This window comes from Oncorhynchus nerka, linkage group LG7 (assembly GCF_034236695.1).
Source record: "Oncorhynchus nerka isolate Pitt River linkage group LG7, Oner_Uvic_2.0, whole genome shotgun sequence".
Taxonomy (NCBI): Eukaryota; Metazoa; Chordata; class Actinopteri; order Salmoniformes; family Salmonidae; genus Oncorhynchus; species Oncorhynchus nerka.
Window position 1 is genome coordinate 21391805 of NC_088402.1, and position 23980 is coordinate 21415784.

Here is a 23980-nt window from a genome sequence, read left to right on the forward strand (position 1 = left end):
CTACCATGACTCTACTGTAGTAGACAGAGAAGTCCCCTACCATTACTCTACTGTAGTAGACAGAGAAGTCCCCTACCTACTCTACTGTAGTAGACAGAGAAGTCCCCTACCATTGACTCTACTGTAGTAGACAGAGAAGTCCCCTACCATTACTCTACTGTAGTAGACAGAGAAGTCCCCTACCATGACTCTACTGTAGTAGACAGAGAAGTCCCCTACCTTTACTCTACTGTAGTAGACAGAGAAGTCCCCTACCATGACTCTACTGTAGTAGACAGAGAAGTCCCCTACCATGACTCTACTGTAGTAGACAGAGAAGTCCCCTACCATGACTCTACTGTAGTAGACAGAGAAGTCCCCTACCATGACTCTACTGTAGTAGACAGAGAAGTCCCCTACCATGACTCTACTGTAGTAGACAGAGAAGTCCCCTACCATTACTCTACTGTAGTAGACAGAGAAGTCCCCTACCTGTAGTGACTCTACTGTAGTAGACAGAGAAGTCCCCTACCATGACTCTACTGTAGTAGACAGAGAAGTCCCCTACCATTACTCTACTGTAGTAGACAGAGAAGTCCCCTACCATGACTCTACTGTAGTAGACAGAGAAGTCCCCTACCATTACTCTACTGTAGTAGACAGAGAAGTCCCCTACCATGACTTTACTGTAGTAGACAGAGAAGTCCCCTACCATGACTCTACTGTAGTAGACAGAGAAGTCCCCTACCATGACTCTACTGTAGTAGACAGAGAAGTCCCCTACCATGACTCTACTGTAGTAGACAGAGAAGTCCCCTACCATGACTCTACTGTAGTAGACAGAGAAGAAGTCCCCTACCATGACTCTACTGTAGTACCATGACTCTACTGTAGTAGACAGAGAAGTCCCCTACCATGACTCTACTGTAGTAGACAGAGAAGTCCCCTACCATTACTCTACTGTAGTAGACAGAGAAGTCCCCTACCGTGACTCTACTGTAGTAGACAGAGAAGTCCCCTACCATTACTCTACTGTAGTAGACAGAGAAGTCCCCTACCATGACTCTACTGTAGTAGACAGAGAAGTCCCCTACCATTACTCTACTGTAGTAGACAGAGAAGTCCCCTACCATGACTCTACTGTAGTAGACAGAGAAGTCCCCTACCATGACTCTACTGTAGTAGACAGAGAAGTCCCCTACCATGACTCTACTGTAGTAGACAGAGAAGTCCCCTACCATGACTCTACTGTAGTAGACAGAGAAGTCCCCTACCATGACTCTACTGTAGTAGACAGAGAAGTCCCCTACCATGACTCTACTGTAGTAGACAGAGAAGTCCCCTACCATTACTCTACTGTAGTAGACAGAGAAGTCCCCTACCATGACTCTACTGTAGTAGACAGAGAAGTCCCCTACCATGACTCTACTGTAGTAGACAGAGAAGTCCCCTACCATTACTCTACTGTAGTAGACAGAGAAGTCCCCTACCATGACTCTACTGTAGTAGACAGAGAAGTCCCCTACCATGACTCTACTGTAGTAGACAGAGAAGTCTACTCTACTGTAGTAGACAGAGAAGTCCCCTACCATGACTCTACTGTAGTAGACAGAGAAGTCCCCTACCATTGACTCTACTGTAGTAGACAGAGAAGTCCCCTACCATTACTCTACTGTAGTAGACAGAGAAGTCCCCTACCATGACTCTACTGTAGTAGACAGAGAAGTCCCCTACCATGACTCTACTGTAGTAGACAGAGAAGTCCCCTACCATGACTCTACTGTAGTAGACAGAGAAGTCCCCTACCATGACTCTACTGTAGTAGACAGAGAAGTCCCCTACCGTGACTCTACTGTAGTAGACAGAGAAGTCCCCTACCATTACTCTACTGTAGTAGACAGAGAAGTCCCCTACCGTGACTCTACTGTAGTAGACAGAGAAGTCCCCTACCATTACTCTACTGTAGTAGACAGAGAAGTAGACTCTAGTAGACAGAGAAGTCCCCTACCATGACTCTACTGTAGTAGACAGAGAAGTCCCCTACCATTACTCTACTGTAGTAGACAGAGAAGTCCCCTACCATGACTCTACTGTAGTAGACAGAGAAGTCCCCTACCTTTGACTCTACTGTAGTAGACAGAGAAGTCCCCTACCATGACTACCATTACTCTACTGTAGTAGACAGAGAAGTCCCCTACCATGACTCTACTGTAGTAGACAGAGAAGTCCCCTACCATGACTCTACTGTAGTAGACAGAGAAGTCCCCTACCATGACTCTACTGTAGTAGACAGAGAAGTCCCCTACCATGACTCTACTGTAGTAGACAGAGAAGTCCCCTACCATGACTCTACTGTAGTAGACAGAGAAGTCCCCTACCATGAACTCTACTGTAGTAGACAGAGAAGTCCCCTACCATTACTCTACTGTAGTAGACAGAGAAGTCCCCTACCATTACTACTGTAGTAGACAGAGAAGTCCCCTACCTGACTCTACTGTAGTAGACAGAGAAGTCCCCTACCATGACTCTACTGTAGTAGACAGAGAAGTCCCCTACCATTACTCTACTGTAGTAGACAGAGAAGTCCCCTACCATGACTCTACTGTAGTAGACAGAGAAGTCCCCTACCATGACTCTACTGTAGTAGACAGACAGAGAAGTCCCCTACCATGACTCTACTGTAGTAGACAGAGAAGTCCCCTACCATGACTCTACTGTAGTAGACAGAGAAGTCCCCCCTACCATGACTCTACTGTAGTAGACAGAGAAGTCCCCTACCGTGACTCTACTGTAGTAGACAGAGAAGTCCCCTACCATGACTCTACTGTAGTAGACAGAGAAGTCCCCTACCATGACTCTACTGTAGTAGACAGAGAAGTCCCCTACCATGACTCTACTGTAGTAGACAGAGAAGTCCCCTACCATGACTCTACTGTAGTAGACAGAGAAGTCCCCTACCATGACTCTACTGTAGTAGACAGAGAAGTCCCCTACCATGACTCTACTGTAGTAGACAGAGAAGTCCCCTACCATTACTCTACTGTAGTAGACAGAGAAGTCCCCTACCATGACTCTACTGTAGTAGACAGAGAAGTCCCCTACCATGACTCTACTGTAGTAGACAGAGAAGTCCCCTACCATGACTCTACTGTAGTAGACAGAGAAGTCCCCTACCATTACTCTACTGTAGTAGACAGAGAAGTCCCCTACCATTACTCTACTGTAGTAGACAGAGAAGTCCCCTACCATTGACTCTACTGTAGTAGACAGAGAAGTCCCCTACCATGACTCTACTGTAGTAGACAGAGAAGTCCCCTACCATGACTCTACTGTAGTAGACAGAGAAGTCCCCTACCATGACTCTACTGTAGTAGACAGAGAAGTCCCCTACCATGACTCTACTGTAGTAGACAGAGAAGTCCCCTACCATGACTCTACTGTAGTAGACAGAGAAGTCCCCTACCATTACTCTACTGTAGTAGACAGAGAAGTCCCCTACCATTACCTACTGTAGTAGACAGAGAAGTCCCCTACCATGACTCTACTGTAGTAGACAGAGAAGTCCCCTACCATGACTCTACTGTAGTAGACAGAGAAGTCCCCTACCATTACTCTACTGTAGTAGACAGAGAAGTCCCCTACCATGACTCTACTGTAGTAGACAGAGAAGTCCCCTACCATGACTCTACTGTAGTAGACAGAGAAGTCCCCTACCATTACTCTACTGTAGTAGACAGAGAAGTCCCCTACCATGACTCTACTGTAGTAGACAGAGAAGTCCCCTACCATGACTCTACTGTAGTAGACAGAGAAGTCCCCTACCCTACCAGTGACTGACTCTACTGTAGTAGACAGAGAAGTCCCCTACCATGACTCTACTGTAGTAGACAGAGAAGTCCCCTACCATGACTCTACTGTAGTAGACAGAGAAGTCCCCTACCGTGACTCTACTGTAGTAGACAGAGAAGTCCCCTACCATGACTCTACTGTAGTAGACAGAGAAGTCCCCTACCATGACTCTACTGTAGTAGACAGAGAAGTCCCCTACCATTACTCTACTGTAGTAGACAGAGAAGTCCCCTACCATGACTCTACTGTAGTAGACAGAGAAGTCCCCTACCATGACTCTACTGTAGTAGACAGAGAAGTCCCCTACCATGACTCTACTGTAGTAGACAGAGAAGTCCCCTACCATGACTCTACTGTAGTAGACAGAGAAGTCCCCTACCATTACTCTACTGTAGTAGACAGAGAAGTCCCCTACCATGACTCTACTGTAGTAGACAGAGAAGTCCCCTACCATGACTCTACTGTAGTAGACAGAGAAGTCCCCTACCATTACTCTACTGTAGTAGACAGAGAAGTCCCCTACCATTACTCTACTGTAGTAGACAGAGAAGTCCCCTACCATGACTCTACTGTAGTAGACAGAGAAGTCCCCTACCATTACTCTACTGTAGTAGACAGAGAAGTCCCCTACCTGACTCTACTGTAGTAGACAGAGAAGTCCCCTACCATTACTCTACTGTAGTAGACAGAGAAGTCCCCTACCATGACTCTACTGTAGTAGACAGAGAAGTCCCCTACCATGACTCTACTGTAGTAGACAGAGAAGTCCCCTACCATGACTCTACTGTAGTAGACAGAGAAGTCCCCTACCATTACTCTACTGTAGTAGACAGAGAAGTCCCCTACCATGACTCTACTGTAGTAGACAGAGAAGTCCCCTACCATGACTCTACTGTAGTAGACAGAGAAGTCCCCTACCATGACTCTACTGTAGTAGACAGAGAAGTCCCCTACCATGACTCTACTGTAGTAGACAGAGAAGTCCCCTACCATTGACTCTACTGTAGTAGACAGAGAAGTCCCCTACCATGACTCTACTGTAGTAGACAGAGAAGTCCCCTACCATTACTCTACTGTAGTAGACAGAGAAGTCCCCTACCATGACTCTACTGTAGTAGACAGAGAAGTCCCCTACCATGACTCTACTGTACCATGACTCTACTGTAGTAGACAGAGAAGTCCCCTACCATTGACTCTACTGTAGTAGACAGAGAAGTCCCCTACCATTACTCTACTGTAGTAGACAGAGAAGTCCCCTACCATGACTCTACTGTAGTAGACAGAGAAGTCCCCTACCATGACTCTACTGTAGTAGACAGAGAAGTCCCCTACCATGACTCTACTGTAGTAGACAGAGAAGTCCCCTACCATGACTCTACTGTAGTAGACAGAGAAGTCCCCTACCATGACTCTACTGTAGTAGACAGAGAAGTCCCCTACCATGACTCTACTGTAGTAGACAGAGAAGTCCCCTACCATTACTCTACTGTAGTAGACAGAGAAGTCCCCTACCATGACTCTACTGTAGTAGACTGTAGTAGACAGAGAAGTCCCCTACCATGACTCTACTGTAGTAGACAGAGAAGTCCCCTACCATGACTCTACTGTAGTAGACAGAGAAGTCCCCTACCATTACTCTACTGTAGTAGACAGAGAAGTCCCCTACCATGACTCTACTGTAGTAGACAGAGAAGTCCCCTACCTTGACTCTACTGTAGTAGACAGAGAAGTCCCCTACCATGACTCTACTGTAGTAGACAGAGAAGTCCCCTACCATGACTCTACTGTAGTAGACAGAGAAGTCCCCTACCATGACTCTACTGTAGTAGACAGAGAAGTCCCCTACCATGACTCTACTGTAGTAGACAGAGAAGTCCCCCCGTGACTCTACTGTAGTAGACAGAGAAGTCCCCTACCATGACTCTACTGTAGTAGACAGAGAAGTCCCCTACCACCGTGACTCTACTGTAGTAGACAGAGAAGTCCCCTACCATGACTCTACTGTAGTAGACAGAGAAGTCCCCTACCATTACTCTACTGTAGTAGACAGAGAAGTCCCCTACCATGACTCTACTGTAGTAGACAGAGAAGTCCCCTACCATTACTCTACTGTAGTAGACAGAGAAGTCCCCTACCATGACTCTACTGTAGTAGACAGAGAAGTCCCCTACCATGACTCTACTGTAGTAGACAGAGAAGTCCCCTACCATGACTCTACTGTAGTAGACAGAGAAGTCCCCTACCATTACTCTACTGTAGTAGACAGAGAAGTCCCCTACCATTGACTCTACTGTAGTAGACAGAGAAGTCCCCTACCATGACTCTACTGTAGTAGACAGAGAAGTCCCCTACCATTACTCTACTGTAGTAGACAGAGAAGTCCCCTACCATTACTCTACTGTAGTAGACAGAGAAGTCCCCTACCATGACTCTACTGTAGTAGACAGAGAAGTCCCCCTACCATTACTCTACTGTAGTAGACAGAGAAGTCCCCTACCGTGACTCTACTGTAGTAGACAGAGAAGTCCCCTACCATGACTACTGTAGTAGACAGAGAAGTCCCCTACCATGACTCTACTGTAGTAGACAGAGAAGTCCCCTACCATGACTCTACTGTAGTAGACAGAGAAGTCCCCTACCATGACTCTACTGTAGTAGACAGAGAAGTCCCCTACCATGACTCTACTGTAGTAGACAGAGAAGTCCCCTACCATGACTCTACTGTAGTAGACAGAGAAGTCCCCTACCATTGACTCTACTGTAGTAGACAGAGAAGTCCCCTACCATGACTCTACTGTAGTAGACAGAGAAGTCCCCTACCATGACTCTACTGTAGTAGACAGAGAAGTCCCCTACCATGACTCTACTGTAGTAGACAGAGAAGTCCCCTACCATGACTCTACTGTAGTAGACAGAGAAGTCCCCTACCATTACTCTACTGTAGTAGACAGAGAAGTCCCCTACCATTACTCTACTGTAGTAGACAGAGAAGTCCCCTACCATTACTCTACTGTAGTAGACAGAGAAGTCCCCTACCTGACTCTACTGTAGTAGACAGAGAAGTCCCCCCTTTACTCTACTGTAGTAGACAGAGAAGTCCCCTACCTACTCTACTGTAGTAGACAGAGAAGTCCCCTACCATGACTCTACTGTAGTAGACAGAGAAGTCCCCTACCATGACTTTACTGTAGTAGACAGAGAAGTCCCCTACCATGACTCTACTGTAGTAGACAGAGAAGTCCCCTACCATGACTCTACTGTAGTAGACAGAGAAGTCCCCTACCATTACTCTACTGTAGTAGACAGAGAAGTCCCCTACCTTGACTCTACTGTAGTAGACAGAGAAGTCCCCTACCATTACTCTACTGTAGTAGACAGAGAAGTCCCCTACCATGACTCTACTGTAGTAGACAGAGAAGTCCCCTACCATTACTCTACTGTAGTAGACAGAGAAGTCCCCTACCTTTACTCTACTGTAGTAGACAGAGAAGTCCCCTACCATGACTCTACTGTAGTAGACAGAGAAGTCCCCTACCATGACTCTACTGTAGTAGACAGAGAAGTCCCCTACCATGACTCTACTGTAGTAGACAGAGAAGTCCCCTACCATGACTCTACTGTAGTAGACAGAGAAGTCCCCTACCATTACTCTACTGTAGTAGACAGAGAAGTCCCCTACCATGACTCTACTGTAGTAGACAGAGAAGTCCCCTACCATTACTCTACTGTAGTAGACAGAGAAGTCCCCTACCATTACTCTACTGTAGTAGACAGAGAAGTCCCCTACCGTGACTCTACTGTAGTAGACAGAGAAGTCCCCTACCATGACTCTACTGTAGTAGACAGAGAAGTCCCCTACCGTGACTCTACTGTAGTAGACAGAGAAGTCCCCTACCATGACTCTACTGTAGTAGACAGAGAAGTCCCCTACCATGACTCTACTGTAGTAGACAGAGAAGTCCCCTACCGTGACTCTACTGTAGTAGACAGAGAAGTCCCCTACCATTACTCTACTGTAGTAGACAGAGAAGTCCCCTACCTGTAGTACTCTACTGTAGTAGACAGAGAAGTCCCCTACCATGACTTTACTGTAGTAGACAGAGAAGTCCCCTACCATGACTCTACTGTAGTAGACAGAGAAGTCCCCTACCATGACTCTACTGTAGTAGACAGAGAAGTCCCCTACCATTACTCTACTGTAGTAGACAGAGAAGTCCCCTACCATGACTCTACTGTAGTAGACAGAGAAGTCCCCTACCATGACTCTACTGTAGTAGACAGAGAAGTCCCCTACCGTGACTCTACTGTAGTAGACAGAGAAGTCCCCTACCATTACTCTACTGTAGTAGACAGAGAAGTCCCCTACCATGACTCTACTGTAGTAGACAGAGAAGTCCCCTACCATTACTCTACTGTAGTAGACAGAGAAGTCCCCTACCATGACTCTACTGTAGTAGACAGAGAAGTCCCCTACCGTGACTCTACTGTAGTAGACAGAGAAGTCCCCTACCTTTACTCTACTGTAGTAGACAGAGAAGTCCCCTACCATGACTTTACTGTAGTAGACAGAGAAGTCCCCTACCATGACTCTACTGTAGTAGACAGAGAAGTCCCCTACCATTACTCTACTGTAGTAGACAGAGAAGTCCCCTACCATGACTCTACTGTAGTAGACAGAGAAGTCCCCTACCATGACTCTACTGTAGTAGACAGAGAAGTCCCCTACCTTTACTCTACTGTAGTAGACAGAGAAGTCCCCTACCATTACTCTACTGTAGTAGACAGAGAAGTCCCCTACCATGACTCTACTGTAGTAGACAGAGAAGTCCCCTACCTTTACTCTACTGTAGTAGACAGAGAAGTCCCCTACCATTACTCTACTGTAGTAGACAGAGAAGTCCCCTACCATGACTCTACTGTAGTAGACAGAGAAGTCCCCTACCATGACTCTACTGTAGTAGACAGAGAAGTCCCCTACCATGACTCTACTGTAGTAGACAGAGAAGTCCCCTACCATGACTCTACTGTAGTAGACAGAGAAGTCCCCTACCATGACTCTACTGTAGTAGACAGAGAAGTCCCCTACCATGACTCTACTGTAGTAGACAGAGAAGTCCCCTACCATTACTCTACTGTAGTAGACAGAGAAGTCCCCTACCATTACTCTACTGTAGTAGACAGAGAAGTCCCCTACCATTACTCTACTGTAGTAGACAGAGAAGTCCCCTACCGTGACTCTACTGTAGTAGACAGAGAAGTCCCCTACCGTGACTCTACTGTAGTAGACAGAGAAGTCCCCTACCATGACTCTACTGTAGTAGACAGAGAAGTCCCCTACCATGACTCTACTGTAGTAGACAGAGAAGTCCCCTACCATGACTCTACTGTAGTAGACAGAGAAGTCCCCTACCATGACTCTACTGTAGTAGACAGAGAAGTCCCCTACCATGACTCTACTGTAGTAGACAGAGAAGTCCCCTACCATGACTCTACTGTAGTAGACAGAGAAGTCCCCTACCATTACTCTACTGTAGTAGACAGAGAAGTCCCCTACCATGACTCTACTGTAGTAGACAGAGAAGTCCCCTACCATGACTCTACTGTAGTAGACAGAGAAGTCCCCCCATTACTCTACTGTAGTAGACAGAGAAGTCCCCTACCATGACTCTACTGTAGTAGACAGAGAAGTCCCCTACCATGACTCTACTGTAGTAGACAGAGAAGTCCCCTACCATGACTCTACTGTAGTAGACAGAGAAGTCCCCTACCATGACTCTACTGTAGTAGACAGAGAAGTCCCCTACCATGACTCTACTGTAGTAGACAGAGAAGTCCCCTACCATGACTCTACTGTAGTAGACAGAGAAGTCCCCTACCATGACTCTACTGTAGTAGACAGAGAAGTCCCCTACCATGACTCTACTGTAGTAGACAGAGAAGTCCCCTACCATTACTCTACTGTAGTAGACAGAGAAGTCCCCTACCATGACTCTACTGTAGTAGACAGAGAAGTCCCCTACCGTGACTCTACTGTAGTAGACAGAGAAGTCCCCTACCATGACTCTACTGTAGTAGACAGAGAAGTCCCCTACCATGACTCTACTGTAGTAGACAGAGAAGTCCCCTACCATTACTCTACTGTAGTAGACAGAGAAGTCCCCTACCATGACTCTACTGTAGTAGACAGAGAAGTCCCCTACCGTGACTCTACTGTAGTAGACAGAGAAGTCCCCTACCATTACTCTACTGTAGTAGACAGAGAAGTCCCCTACCATGACTCTACTGTAGTAGACAGAGAAGTCCCCTACCATTGACTCTACTGTAGTAGACAGAGAAGTCCCCTACCATGACTCTACTGTAGTAGACAGAGAAGTCCCCTACCGTGACTCTACTGTAGTAGACAGAGAAGTCCCCTACCTTTACTCTACTGTAGTAGACAGAGAAGTCCCCTACCATTACTCTACTGTAGTAGACAGAGAAGTCCCCTACCATGACTCTACTGTAGTAGACAGAGAAGTCCCCTACCATGACTTTACTGTAGTAGACAGAGAAGTCCCCTACCATGACTTTACTGTAGTAAACAGAGAAGTCCCCTACCATGACTCTACTGTAGTAGACAGAGAAGTCCCCTACCATGACTTTACTGTAGTAGACAGAGAAGTCCCCTACCTGTAGTAGACTCTACTGTAGTAGACAGAGAAGTCCCCTACCATTGACTCTACTGTAGTAGACAGAGAAGTCCCCTACCATGACTCTACTGTAGTAGACAGAGAAGTCCCCTACCATTGACTCTACTGTAGTAGACAGAGAAGTCCCCTACCATGACTCTACTGTAGTAGACAGAGAAGTCCCCTACCGTGACTCTACTGTAGTAGACAGAGAAGTCCCCTACCGTGACTCTACTGTAGTAGACAGAGAAGTCCCCTACCTTTACTCTACTGTAGTAGACAGAGAAGTCCCCTACCATGACTCTACTGTAGTAGACAGAGAAGTCCCCTACCATTACTCTACTGTAGTAGACAGAGAAGTCCCCTACCATGACTCTACTGTAGTAGACAGAGAAGTCCCCTACCATGACTCTACTGTAGTAGACAGAGAAGTCCCCTACCATGACTCTACTGTAGTAGACAGAGAAGTCCCCTACCGTGACTCTACTGTAGTAGACAGAGAAGTCCCCTACCATGACTCTACTGTAGTAGACAGAGAAGTCCCCTACCATGACTCTACTGTAGTAGACAGAGAAGTCCCCTACCATGACTCTACTGTAGTAGACAGAGAAGTCCCCTACCATGACTCTACTGTAGTAGACAGAGAAGTCCCCTACCGTGACTCTACTGTAGTAGACAGAGAAGTCCCCTACCATGACTCTACTGTAGTAGACAGAGAAGTCCCCTACCATGACTCTACTGTAGTAGACAGAGAAGTCCCCTACCATGACTCTACTGTAGTAGACAGAGAAGTCCCCTACCATGACTCTACTGTAGTAGACAGAGAAGTCCCCTACCATTACTCTACTGTAGTAGACAGAGAAGTCCCCTACCTGACTCTACTGTAGTAGACAGAGAAGTCCCCTACCATGACTCTACTGTAGTAGACAGAGAAGTCCCCTACCATTGACTCTACTGTAGTAGACAGAGAAGTCCCCTACCATTGACTCTACTGTAGTAGACAGAGAAGTCCCCTACCATGACTCTACTGTAGTAGACAGAGAAGTCCCCTACCATTACTCTACTGTAGTAGACAGAGAAGTCCCCTACCATGACTCTACTGTAGTAGACAGAGAAGTCCCCTACCATGACTCTACTGTAGTAGACAGAGAAGTCCCCTACCATGACTTTACTGTAGTAAACAGAGAAGTCCCCTACCGTGACTCTACTGTAGTAGACAGAGAAGTCCCCTACCATTACTTTACTGTAGTAGACAGAGAAGTCCCCTACCATTACTCTACTGTAGTAGACAGAGAAGTGACTCTACTGTAGTAGACAGAGAAGTCCCCTACCGTGACTCTACTGTAGTAGACAGAGAAGTCCCCTACCTTTACTCTACTGTAGTAGACAGAGAAGTCCCCTACCATGACTCTACTGTAGTAGACAGAGAAGTCCCCTACCATGACTCTACTGTAGTAGACAGAGAAGTCCCCTACCATGACTCTACTGTAGTAGACAGAGAAGTCCCCTTGACTCTACTGTAGTAGACAGAGAAGTCCCCTACCATTGACTCTACTGTAGTAGACAGAGAAGTCCCCTACCGTGACTCTACTGTAGTAGACAGAGAAGTCCCCTACCATGACTCTACTGTAGTAGACAGAGAAGTCCCCTACCATTACTCTACTGTAGTAGACAGAGAAGTCCCCTACCATGACTCTACTGTAGTAGACAGAGAAGTCCCCTACCTTTACTCTACTGTAGTAGACAGAGAAGTCCCCTACCATGACTCTACTGTAGTAGACAGAGAAGTCCCCTACCATGACTCTACTGTAGTAGACAGAGAAGTCCCCTACCATTACTCTACTGTAGTAGACAGAGAAGTCCCCTACCATGACTCTACTGTAGTAGACAGAGAAGTCCCCTACCGTGACTCTACTGTAGTAGACAGAGAAGTCCCCTACCATTACTCTACTGTAGTAGACAGAGAAGTCCCCTACCATGACTTTACTCCTTTACTCTACTGTAGTAGACAGAGAAGTCCCCTACCATTACTCTACTGTAGTAGACAGAGAAGTCCCCTACCATGACTCTACTGTAGTAGACAGAGAAGTCCCCTACCATTACTCTACTGTAGTAGACAGAGAAGTCCCCTACCATGACTCTACTGTAGTAGACAGAGAAGTCCCCTACCATGACTCTACTGTAGTAGACAGAGAAGTCCCCTACCATGACTCTACTGTAGTAGACAGAGAAGTCCCCTACCATGACTCTACTGTAGTAGACAGAGAAGTCCCCTACCATGACTCTACTGTAGTAGACAGAGAAGTCCCCTACCGTGACTCTACTGTAGTAGACAGAGAAGTCCCCTACCATTGACTCTACTGTAGTAGACAGAGAAGTCCCCTACCCCTGTAGTAGACAGAGAAGTCCCCTACCATGACTCTACTGTAGTAGACAGAGAAGTCCCCTACCTACTCTACTGTAGTAGACAGAGAAGTCCCCTACCATTACTCTACTGTAGTAGACAGAGAAGTCCCCTACCTTTGACTCTACTGTAGTAGACAGAGAAGTCCCCTACCATTACTCTACTGTAGTAGACAGAGAAGTCCCCTACTGTAGTAGACAGAGAAGTCCCTACCGTGACTCTACTGTAGTAGACAGAGAAGTCCCCTACCATTACTCTACTGTAGTAGACAGAGAAGTCCCCTACCATGACTCTACTGTAGTAGACAGAGAAGTCCCCTACCATGACTCTACTGTAGTAGACAGAGAAGTCCCCTACCATTGACTCTACTGTAGTAGACAGAGAAGTCCCCTACCGTGACTCTACTGTAGTAGACAGAGAAGTCCCCTACCATGACTCTACTGTAGTAGACTCCCCTACCTACTGTAGTAGACAGAGAAGTCCCCTACCATGACTCTACTGTAGTAGACAGAGAAGTCCCCTACCATGACTCTACTGTAGTAGACAGAGAGTCCCCTACCGTGACTTTAAGTCCCCTACCATTGACTCTACTGTAGTAGACAGAGAAGTCCCCTACCATGACTCTACTGTAGTAGACAGAGAAGTCCCCTACCATGACTCTACTGTAGTAGACAGAGAAGTCCCCTACCATGACTCTACTGTAGTAGACAGAGAAGTCCCCTACCGTGACTCTACTGTAGTAGACAGAGAAGTCCCCTACCATGACTCTACTGTAGTAGACAGAGAAGTCCCCTACCATGACTCTACTGTAGTAGACAGAGAAGTCCCCTACCATGACTCTACTGTAGTAGACAGAGAAGTCCCCTACCATGACTCTACTGTAGTAGACAGAGAAGTCCCCTACCTGTAGTGACTCTACTGTAGTAGACAGAGAAGTACCATGACTCTACTGTAGTAGACAGAGAAGTCCCCTACCATTGACTCTACTGTAGTAGACAGAGAAGTCCCCTACCATTGACTCTACTGTAGTAGACAGAGAAGTCCCCTACCGTGACTCTACTGTAGTAGACAGAGAAGTCCCCTACCATGACTCTACTGTAGTAGACAGAGAAGTCCCCTACCATGACTCTACTGTACTACCTTTACTCTGTAGTAGACAGAGAAGTCCCCTACCATTACTCTACTGTAGTAGACAGAGAAGTCCCCTACCATGACTCTACTGTAGTAGACAGAGAAGTCCCCTACCTTTACTCTACTGTAGTAGACAGAGAAGTCCCCTACCATGACTCTACTGTAGTAGACAGAGAAGTCCCCTACCATTACTCTACTGTAGTAGACAGAGAAGTCCCCTACCTACTGTAGTAGACAGAGAACTCTACTGTAGTAGACAGAGAAGTCCCCTACCATTACTCTACTGTAGTAGACAGAGAAGTCCCCTACCATGACTTTACTGTAGTAGACAGAGAAGTCCCCTACCTTTACTCTACTGTAGTAGACAGAGAAGTCCCCTACCATGACTCTACTGTAGTAGACAGAGAAGTCCCCTACCATGACTTTACTGTAGTAGACAGAGAAGTCCCCTACCTTTACTCTACTGTAGTAGACAGAGAAGTCCCCTACCATGACTCTACTGTAGTAGACAGAGAAGTCCCCTACCATTACTCTACTGTAGTAGACAGAGAAGTCCCCTACCATTACTCTACTGTAGTAGACAGAGAAGTCCCCTACCTTTACTCTACTGTAGTAGACAGAGAAGTCCCCTACCATTACTCTACTGTAGTAGACAGAGAAGTCCCCTACCATGACTTTACTGTAGTAGACAGAGAAGTCCCCTACCATGACTTTACTGTAGTAGACAGAGAAGTCCCCTACCATTACTCTACTGTAGTAGACAGAGAAGTCCCCTACCTTTACTCTACTGTAGTAGACAGAGACAGCCCCTACCATGACTTTACTGTAGTAGACAGAGAAGTCCCCTACCGTGACTCTACTCTAGTAGACAGAGAAGTCCCCTACCGTGTCTCTACTGTAGTAGACAGAGAAGTCCCCTACCATGACTCTACTGTAGTAGACAGAGAAGTCCCCTACCATGTCTCTACTGTAGTAGACAGAGAAGTCCCCTACCATTACTCTACTGTAGTAGACAGAGAAGTCCCCTACCTTTACTCTACTGTAGTAGACAGAGAAGTCCCCTACCATGACTTTACTGTAGTAGACAGAGAAGTCCCCTACCGTGACTCTACTGTAGTAGACAGAGAAGTCCCCTACCGTGTCTCTACTGTAGTAGACAGAGAAGTCCCCTACCATGACTCTACTGTAGTAGACAGAGAAGTCCCCTACCTTTACTCTACTGTAGTAGACAGAGAAGTCCCCTACCATGACTTTACTGTAGTAGACAGAGAAGTCCCCTACCGTGACTCTACTGTAGTAGACAGAGAAGTCCCCTACCATGACTCTACTGTAGTAGACAGAGAAGTCCCCAGTCTCTCTCTGTTGTCCTCTACAACCAGCACTTGTCTGACTAACTCCCTTCATCAAAGGTTTTCCCCAAATACGTCCATCTCTTAATCATAGCTTTTTGAAGGAAAAAACAGTTTCACTTACTGATAAGCATCAGTACCATTTGTCTCAGGAATCTGAAGCAAATATCATGCAAGTCTGTATCTGCGTGGTTTAGATTGGCTAGTATTTAGTCAACAAGCTGTATTGACATTCCGCTAATCTAAAGGCTGGACATGTTATGTTAATGTGTTAATGCAGCCAACGCAGGAGGAGATCACATCCCTGTTTACTTTCTCACAGTGGACTGGCACGTTGATAAACCTCTCGAAGACATAACCTCACACACACACGTGTGTGTGCATCCACACACATAGATTTCACTTACAGACACACGTGCACCTGAACATAAATGCACTCCCTCCCAAACTCCCTCACATACAGTACAACACACACACACACACACACACACACACACACAGACAGGCACACGTATTCCAGAGGTTGTATGGAATGTGGGACAGAATGGTTGGCACAAGGGGAGCGTGACTCAGCTGCCGGTCCCAGCCCTATCCCCCTTATCACCTCTAGGGTGTGTGTGTGTGTGTGTGTGTGTGTGTGTGTGTGTGTGTGTCAATGCCAACCCTGTGTGAAGCCAGTCATCCATTCAAACCACTCCTGGTTAAAGAATTGACCTCTTGGAAATCATACTTGTTTTGGCACGATGCTGTTGTTGTAGGTGATGTTTTCCATCTAAAGGCAGAGAACTGGTTTGGTCTGATCTCTATGGTTCAACCCTCAGACTCTCAACATGCCCTTACAGCAACCAGTATAAAGGCATGCCAGTGTAGTGAGCCATTGATATAAATGTGGTTATAGGGGGTGTATTGGTTAGGATGGCATCTACTTGGTGAAAAGGGGCATAGATCAGTTCCACCACTGTTGCTGCTAGGTTTGTATAGCGTGTTATGGAGCACCGTTAACCCGTCAAAGTATGTGGAAACATAATTGCTGTCACTGTAAAATGTGCAAACTACCATCAAACTACCTGTGTCTAATCTTCAAAGTCTTAGCATGTAGGGAAAGTGTGGGGGTTCAGCTATGTAGGAAAAGTGTGGGGGTTCAGCTATGTAGGGAAAGTGTGGGGGTTCAGCTATGTAGGAAAAGTGTGGGGGTTCAGCTATGTAGGGAAAGTGTGGGGTCCAGCTATGTAGGGAAAGTGTGGGGGTTCAGCTATGTAGGGAAAGTGTGGGGGTCCAGCTATGTAGGAAAAGTGTGGGGGTTCAGCTATGTATGAAAAGTGTGGGGGTTCAGCTATGTATGAAACGTGTGGGGGTTCAGCTATGTAGGGAAAGTGTGGGGGTTCAGCTATGTAGGGAAAGTGTGGGGGTCCAGCTATGTAGGAAAAGTGTGGGGTTCCAGCTATGTAGGGAAAGTGTGGGGTTCCAGCTATGTAGGGAAAGTGTGGGGGTTCAGCTATGTAGGGAAAACATTATGGCAGATGTTAGATGCATTAACATCTGGTGGTGACTGCTAGTTTATATATTTCCCAGCTAGTCTCTGTTAGAATAATCCAATCGGTCTTTCACACAGGATTTGCACTGCTCACCCACTCCCAATGCCGCACATGCACGCACGCACGCACACACACACACCACACAGGCCCACAGAGAGCTAAGGCAGACACACATGAGGGTTAAATCTATGTTTTTCTACCCGTTGGTTGGCTGGGGTTTGAGTTGAGACATGAATGAACTGATGATGACTGCTGGAATTTCTGTGGGTGCCGGGGGAAGCATACCCAAAGCCACAGGAACCACCAGCAGGCCTGCTCCTTCCCTCCATCCCTAGCCCCTCTCCACCTCCTCTCTCTCCCTCCCATGAGTGTGCCTTTCTCCCATGTGCTGCTGAAACAGTCCTCAGTACTATCTGGTCTGACCAGAACCAGGAAAGAAACCTCTTTAAAGTAAAACAGAGTGAGGGTTGGACTGGTTATGCCAGTTAAGGATAATGCTGGCCAGCGTCTGCCTGGCCGGCTCAGTAGGGATGTTTGAGATATTTTTATTTTTTATTTATTTCACCTTTATTTAACCAGGTAAGCAAGTTGAGAACAAGTTCTCATTTACAATTGCGACCTGGCCAAGATAAAGCAAAGCAGTTCGACACATACAACGACACAGAGTTACACATGGAGTAAAACAAACATACAGTCAATAATACAGTAAAAAAAAACAAGTCTATATACAATGTGAGCAAATTAGGTGAGAAGGGAGGTAAAGGCAAAAAAGGCCATGGTGGCAAAGTAAATACAATATAGCAAGTAAAACACTGGAATGGTAGTTTTGCAATGGAAGAATGTGCAAAGTAGAAATAAAAATAATGGGGTGCAAAGGAGCAAAATAAATGAATAAATTAAATACAGTTGGGAAAGAGGTAGTTGTTTGGGCTAAATTATAGGTGGGCTATGTACAGGTGCAGTAATCTGTAAGATGCTCTGACAGTTGGTGCTTAAAGCTAGTGAGGGAGATAAGTGTTTCCAATTTAAGAGATTTTTGTAGTTCGTTCCAGTCATTGGCAGCAGAGAACTGGAAGGAGAGGCGGCCAAAGAAAGAATTGGTTTTGGGGGTGACTAGAGAGATATACCTGCTGGAGCGTGTGCTACAGGTGGGAGATGCTATGGTGACCAACGAGCTGAGATAAGGGGGGACTTTACCTAGCAGGGTCTTGTAGATGACATGGAGCCAGTGGGTTTGGCGACGAGTATGAAGCGAGGGCCAGCCAACGAGAGCGTACAGGTCGCAATGGTGGGTAGTATATGGGGCTTTGGTGACAAAACGGATTGCACTGTGATAGACTGCATCCAATTTGTTGAGTAGGGTATTGGAGGCTATTTTGTAAATGACATCGCCAAAGTCGAGGATTGGTAGGATGGTCAATTTTACAAGGGTATGTTTGGCAGCATGAGTGAAGGATGCTTTGTTGCGAAATAGGAAGCCAATTCTAGATTTAACTTTGGATTGGAGATGTTTGATATGGGTCTGGAAGGAGAGTTTACAGTCTAACCAGACACCTAAGTATTTGTAGTTGTCCACGTATTCTAAGTCAGAGCCGTCCAGAGTAGTGATGTTGGACAGGCGGGTAGGTGCAGGTAGCGATCGGTTGAAGAGCATGCATTTAGTTTTACTTGTATTTAAGAGCAATTGGAGGCCACGGAAGGAGAGTTGTATGGCATTGAAGCTTGCCTGGAGGGTTGTTAACACAGTGTCCAAAGAAGGGCCGGAAGTATACAGAATGGTGTCGTCTGCGTAGAGGTGGATCAGAGACTCACCAGCAGCAAGAGCGACCTCATTGATGTATACAGAGAAGAGAGTCGGTCCAAGAATTGAACCCTGTGGCACCCCCATAGAGACTGCCAGAGGTCCGGACAGCAGACCCTCCGATTTGACACACTGAACTCTATCAGAGAAGTAGTTGGTGAACCAGGCGAGGCAATCATTTGAGAAACCAAGGCTGTCGAGTCTGCCGATGAGGATGCGGTGGTTGACAGAGTCGAAAGCCTTGGCCAGATCAATGAATACGGCTGCACAGTAATGTTTCTTATCGATGGCGGTTAAGATATCGTTTAGGACCTTGAGCGTGGCTGAGGTGCACCCATGACCAGCTCTGAAACCAGATTGCATAGCAGAGAAGGTATGGTGAGATTCGAAATGGTCGGTAATCTGTTTGTTGACTTGGCTTTCGAAGACCTTAGAAAGGCATGGTAGGATAGATATAGGTCTGTAGCAGTTTGGGTCAAGAGTGTCCCCCTTTGAAGAGGGGGATGACCGCAGCTGCTTTCCAATCTTTGGGAATCTCAGATGACACGAAAGAGAGGTTGAACAGGCTAGTAATAGGGGTGGCAACAATTTCGGCAGATAATTTTAGAAAGAAAGGGTCCAGATTGTCTAGCCCGGCTGATTTGTAGGGGTCCAGATTTTTCAGCTCTTTCAGAACTTCAGCTGAATGGATTTGGGAGAAGGAGAAATGGGGAAGGCTTGGGCGAGTTGCTGTTGGGGGTGCAGTGCTGTTGACCGGGGTAGGAGTTGCCAGGTGGAAAGCATGGCCAGCCGTAGAAAAATGCTTATTGAAATTCTCAATTATGGTGGATTTATCAGTGGCGACAGTGTTTCCTATCTTCAGTGCAGTGGGCAGCTGAGAGGAGGTGTTCTTATTCTCCATGGACTTTACAGTGTCCCAGAACTTTTTAGAGTTAGTGTTGCAGGAAGCAAATTTCTGCTTGAAAAAGCTAGCCTTGGCTTTTCTAACTGCCTGTGTATAACGGTTTCTAGCTTCCCTGAACAGCTGCATATCACGGGGGCTGTTCGATGCTAATGCAGAACGCCATAGGATGTTTTTGTGTTGGTTAAGGGCAGTCAGGTCTGGGGAGAACCAAGGGCTATATCTGTTCCTGGTTCTAATTTTCTTGAATGGGGCATGTTTATTTAAGATTGTTAGGAAGGCATTTCCTTTTGTGTCATATCATTTTGTGTTGAGAAGATGAAGAGTCAGTATTAATGCAACCTGCATCACCGCCACAGATCCCATTGATTTATGAAGGACACATTAAAACTCATTTATCTGATTCATTGAAGGTGTATAACACAGTCTGATAGTGCAACTCTACACCAATAAGCTTCAGTTATATTGACATGTGCTCTTTCTCTCCCCAGACCTTTGTTTAGAGGAAGCTCAGATGTTGATCAGCTGGGCAAGATTTTTGAGTAAGTACCATGTTGTACATCATGCTATAAATCATATTTACAGTTTTAACAATCAATTGGCAAATAATGAGGCTTGTGATTCTGATGATAATGATAATGATGACGATGAAAATAGTGGTGAAGATGATGATGATGATGATGATCCCTCAGTGTGGTCGGGGTTCCCTCGGTGGAGGACTGGCCCCAGGAAGTTGCCCTACCACAGAGTGCCTTCTCTCCACGACCCCCTCAGCCAATCGGAAACCTCATCCCTGACATGGACGAGCTGGGGAAGTCCCTTATACTGGTGAGTATTAGACGCACACACACCGCACTCTAAATACAGTACGTACTGTTTCAAATTTATTTGTCCAATAGGAATGAAACTCACACTTTTCTTCTTATTGAAGAAAATGTTATCATTATAATATTTGACTCTCTCTTTTCTTTCTCTGTACAGCAATTCCTGGCATTCAATCCTGCCAAAAGGATATCAGCGTTTGCTGCTCTGACCCACCCCTACTTCCAGAGTGTGGATAGTGACAGTAAGAGTGTGTACGCTCAGCCCATTGCCAGCAACAAGCCCACCATGGAGGAGAGCGCTGCCTGACAGCCCCCCGTCCCAGGACAAGAGAGAGAGAGCGAGAGAGATGGACACAAAGACAGAGAAAGAGAGCAACAGACAGACATTTGATTCTAAAATGCAACAGTGCTGTCTTCCACAATGTACTGATTTGAATGCTGCTTTTTAGGATATTTTTTTTTTAATTAAAAAATGTAAACAATGCAAGGACCCTTAAAGCTGAGATGTACTGCCACCAGGGGAGAACCTCTGGATGTCCAGGAGCTGCTGCCTCTTGTCTCTTCTGCCTTAGCCTGAGAAGAGGCTCCTCAGTGAGGGAACACCAAGCACCAAGGGTAGGTCGGCATGGATCTCACCTGGAGCTCATCTCCACGACTGAACTGAGAGAGAGGATACACACACATATGTTTATCCCATGCAGGAGGACCTCACACTGCCTAGCGCTGCTTATGGTCCAAACATACATTTGTGTTTTTATATCACTGCCATCTACAGGTAGTCCTGTGTTACTGCAGGCTGGAGCAGGATTCTGATGGGCTTCAGCTTAAAATACTTTGACTGGTGCGAACGAAGCACTCCACGGAACAACAGAAAATGGATCACTTTGAGTTTTTCTTATGGCATCCATACTTCAGTGTCATAAAGTGAGATGAAATCTGATGGACACCATTCAAGATCCTATGTGTTACTCTTTCTGATGACCTGATCAATCAATCAAATGTATTTCTAAAGCCCTTTTTACATCAGCTGATGTCACAAAGTGCTGTACAGAAACCCAGCCTAAAACCCCAAACAGCAAGCAATGCAGATGTAGAAGCACGGTGGCTAGGAAAAACTCCCTAGAAAGGCAGGAACCTAGGAAGAAACCTAGAGAGGAACTGAGGGGTGGCCAGTCCTCTTCTGACTGTGCCGGGTGGAGGTTATAAGAGTACATGGCCATTTAAGGCCAGATTGTTCTTCAAGATGTATAAACGTTCATAGATGACCAGCAGGGTCAAACAATAATCACTGGTTGTAAGAGGGTGCAACAGGTCAGTACCTCAGGAATAAATGTCAGTTGGCTTTTCATAGCCAAGCATTCAGAGGTCGAGACAGCAGGTGCGGTAGAGAGAGAGAGTCAAAAACAGCAGGTCCGGGACAAGGTAGCACATCCGGTGAACAGGTCAGGGTTCCCTATTCTCAGGCAGAAGAGTTGAAACTGGAGCAGCAGCACGACCAGGTGGACTGGGGACACCAAGGAGTCATCAGGCCAGGTTGTCCTGAGGCATGGTCCTAGGGCTCAGGCCCTCCAGGAAGGGAGAGAGAGAATTAGAGGGAGCATACTTAAATTCACACAGGACACCTAATAAGACAGGATAATTACACAAAATAGGACAGACTGACCCTAGCCCCCGGCACATAGACTATTGCAGCATAAATACTGGAGGCTGAATGGGGGGGGGCACTGTGGCCCGTCCGACGATACCCCCGGACAGGGCCAACCAGGCAGGATATAACCCCACCCATTTTGCCAAAGCACAGCCCCCAAACCTTTACAGCTATATCAACAGACCACCAATTTACTACCCTGAGACAAGGCTGAAGATCTCCTCCACTTCACAAGCCGAGAGGGTGCAAAACCGGACAGGAAGATCACGTCAGTGACTCAACCCACTCAAATGACGCACCCCTCCTAGGGACGACATGGAAGAGCACCAGTAAGCCAGTGACTCAGCCCCTGTAATAGGGTCAGAGGCAGAGAATCCCAGTGGAGAGAGGGGAGCCAGCCAGGCAGAGCCAGCAAGGGCGGTCCGTCGCTCCTGTGCCTTGTTCACCTTCTCACCCCTGGGTCAGACAACACTCAATCATAGTACCTACTGAAGAGATAGATGAGTCTTCAGTAAAGACAAAGGTTGAGACCGAGTCTGCTTCTCTCACATGGATAGGCAGACTATTCCCTAAAACATTTGCTCTGTAGGAGAAAGCCCTGCCTCCAGCTATTTTCTTAGAAATTCTACGGACAATAAGGAGGCCTGTGTCTTGTGACCGTAGCGTACGTGTAGGTATGTACGGCAGGATCAAATCTGAGAGATAGGTAGGAGCAAACCCATGTAATGCTTTGTAGGTTAGCAGTAAAACCTTGAAATCAGCCCTAGCCTTCTCAGGAAGCCAGTGTAGAGAGGCTAGCACTGGAGTAATATGATCAAATGTGTTGATTCTAGTCATTCTAGGATTCTAGCAGCCATGTTTAGCACTAACTGAAGTTTATTTAGTGCTTTATCCTGGTAGCCGGAGAGTAGAGCCTTGCAGTAGTCTAATCTAAAATAATTTTTGGACAAAAAGTTTCAGATTTTTGTAATGTTACAAAGATGGAAAAAAGCTGTCCTTGAAATATTCTTGATATGTTCGTCCTTCACAGTTTTATTTGAGACGACTATACAACTATCAAGCTTATTTGTCAGATCCAACAGCAGATCTCTTTGTTTCTTAGGACCTAGAACTAACATCTCTGTTTTGTCCGGGTTTAAAATAATTTGCCGCCATACACTTCCTTATGTCTGAAACACAGGCTTCCAGAGTAGGCAATTTTGGGGCTTCACCATGTTTAATCGAAATGTACAGCTGTGTGTCGTCCGCATAGCACCAACAGGTAGAATATATAGTGAAAACAATAGTGGTCCTAAAACAGAACCTTGAGGAATGCCGAAACGTACAATTTATTTGTCAGAGGACAAACCATCCACATAGACAAACTGATATCTTTCCGAAATAAAATTACCTGATGACCTGATACACAGAGCATACTGGAGTGACTACATGTTGTATAAGAATAAGGTCGATGTACGCACCATTGTTGACAGTTGATTTCTATTTTCTATTAAGTCTTAATTTTATTGGACTTTAAATCATGTGTGGGGATTGAAATTAAAAATGATATTGCAAAATTCCCCGCTAGAAAATAAATTACAAGACTAGGTCAAATCCAAAAGAGGAAAGGTTTGACAATGTGAGGCATGTAGAATGGATCGGGTAATGGACTGGTATAGGCTAGTGCTAGAGACTGCACTTATCCTGGCAGTAGTGGTGTGACTTGCATATCCAGCACACTGGCATGTGTAGCAGGGTAGCAGTAGTATAGGTGTTGGTCAGTGAAATGTTATTAGTTGTGAGATTTTGTATTGAGAAAAGGGAGGTGGATACGTCGGATTCAGAGGATGTTGAACATTGTACCTTCTTCATTTGGACTTAGTCTCAGAGGGTTACATAAAAGCATACAGGG

At 46.1% G+C, this 23980-nt stretch overlaps 1 protein-coding gene across 1 annotated transcript in view; it reads left to right on the forward strand.

Moving 5' to 3' along the window:
- LOC115131318 (cyclin-dependent kinase 6) overlaps positions 1-23491 on the forward strand; it is a 106647-nt gene extending 83156 nt beyond the window's left edge. Inside the window, exons 6-8 of the mRNA XM_065020312.1 lie at positions 20109-20159; positions 20310-20445; positions 20599-23491. Of these exons, the coding sequence (XP_064876384.1) occupies positions 20109-20159; positions 20310-20445; positions 20599-20748 (337 nt within the window). The 3' untranslated portion in view covers positions 20749-23491. The remainder of the gene's footprint in view (positions 1-20108; positions 20160-20309; positions 20446-20598) is intronic.
- Positions 23492-23980: the final 489 nt, after the last annotated feature.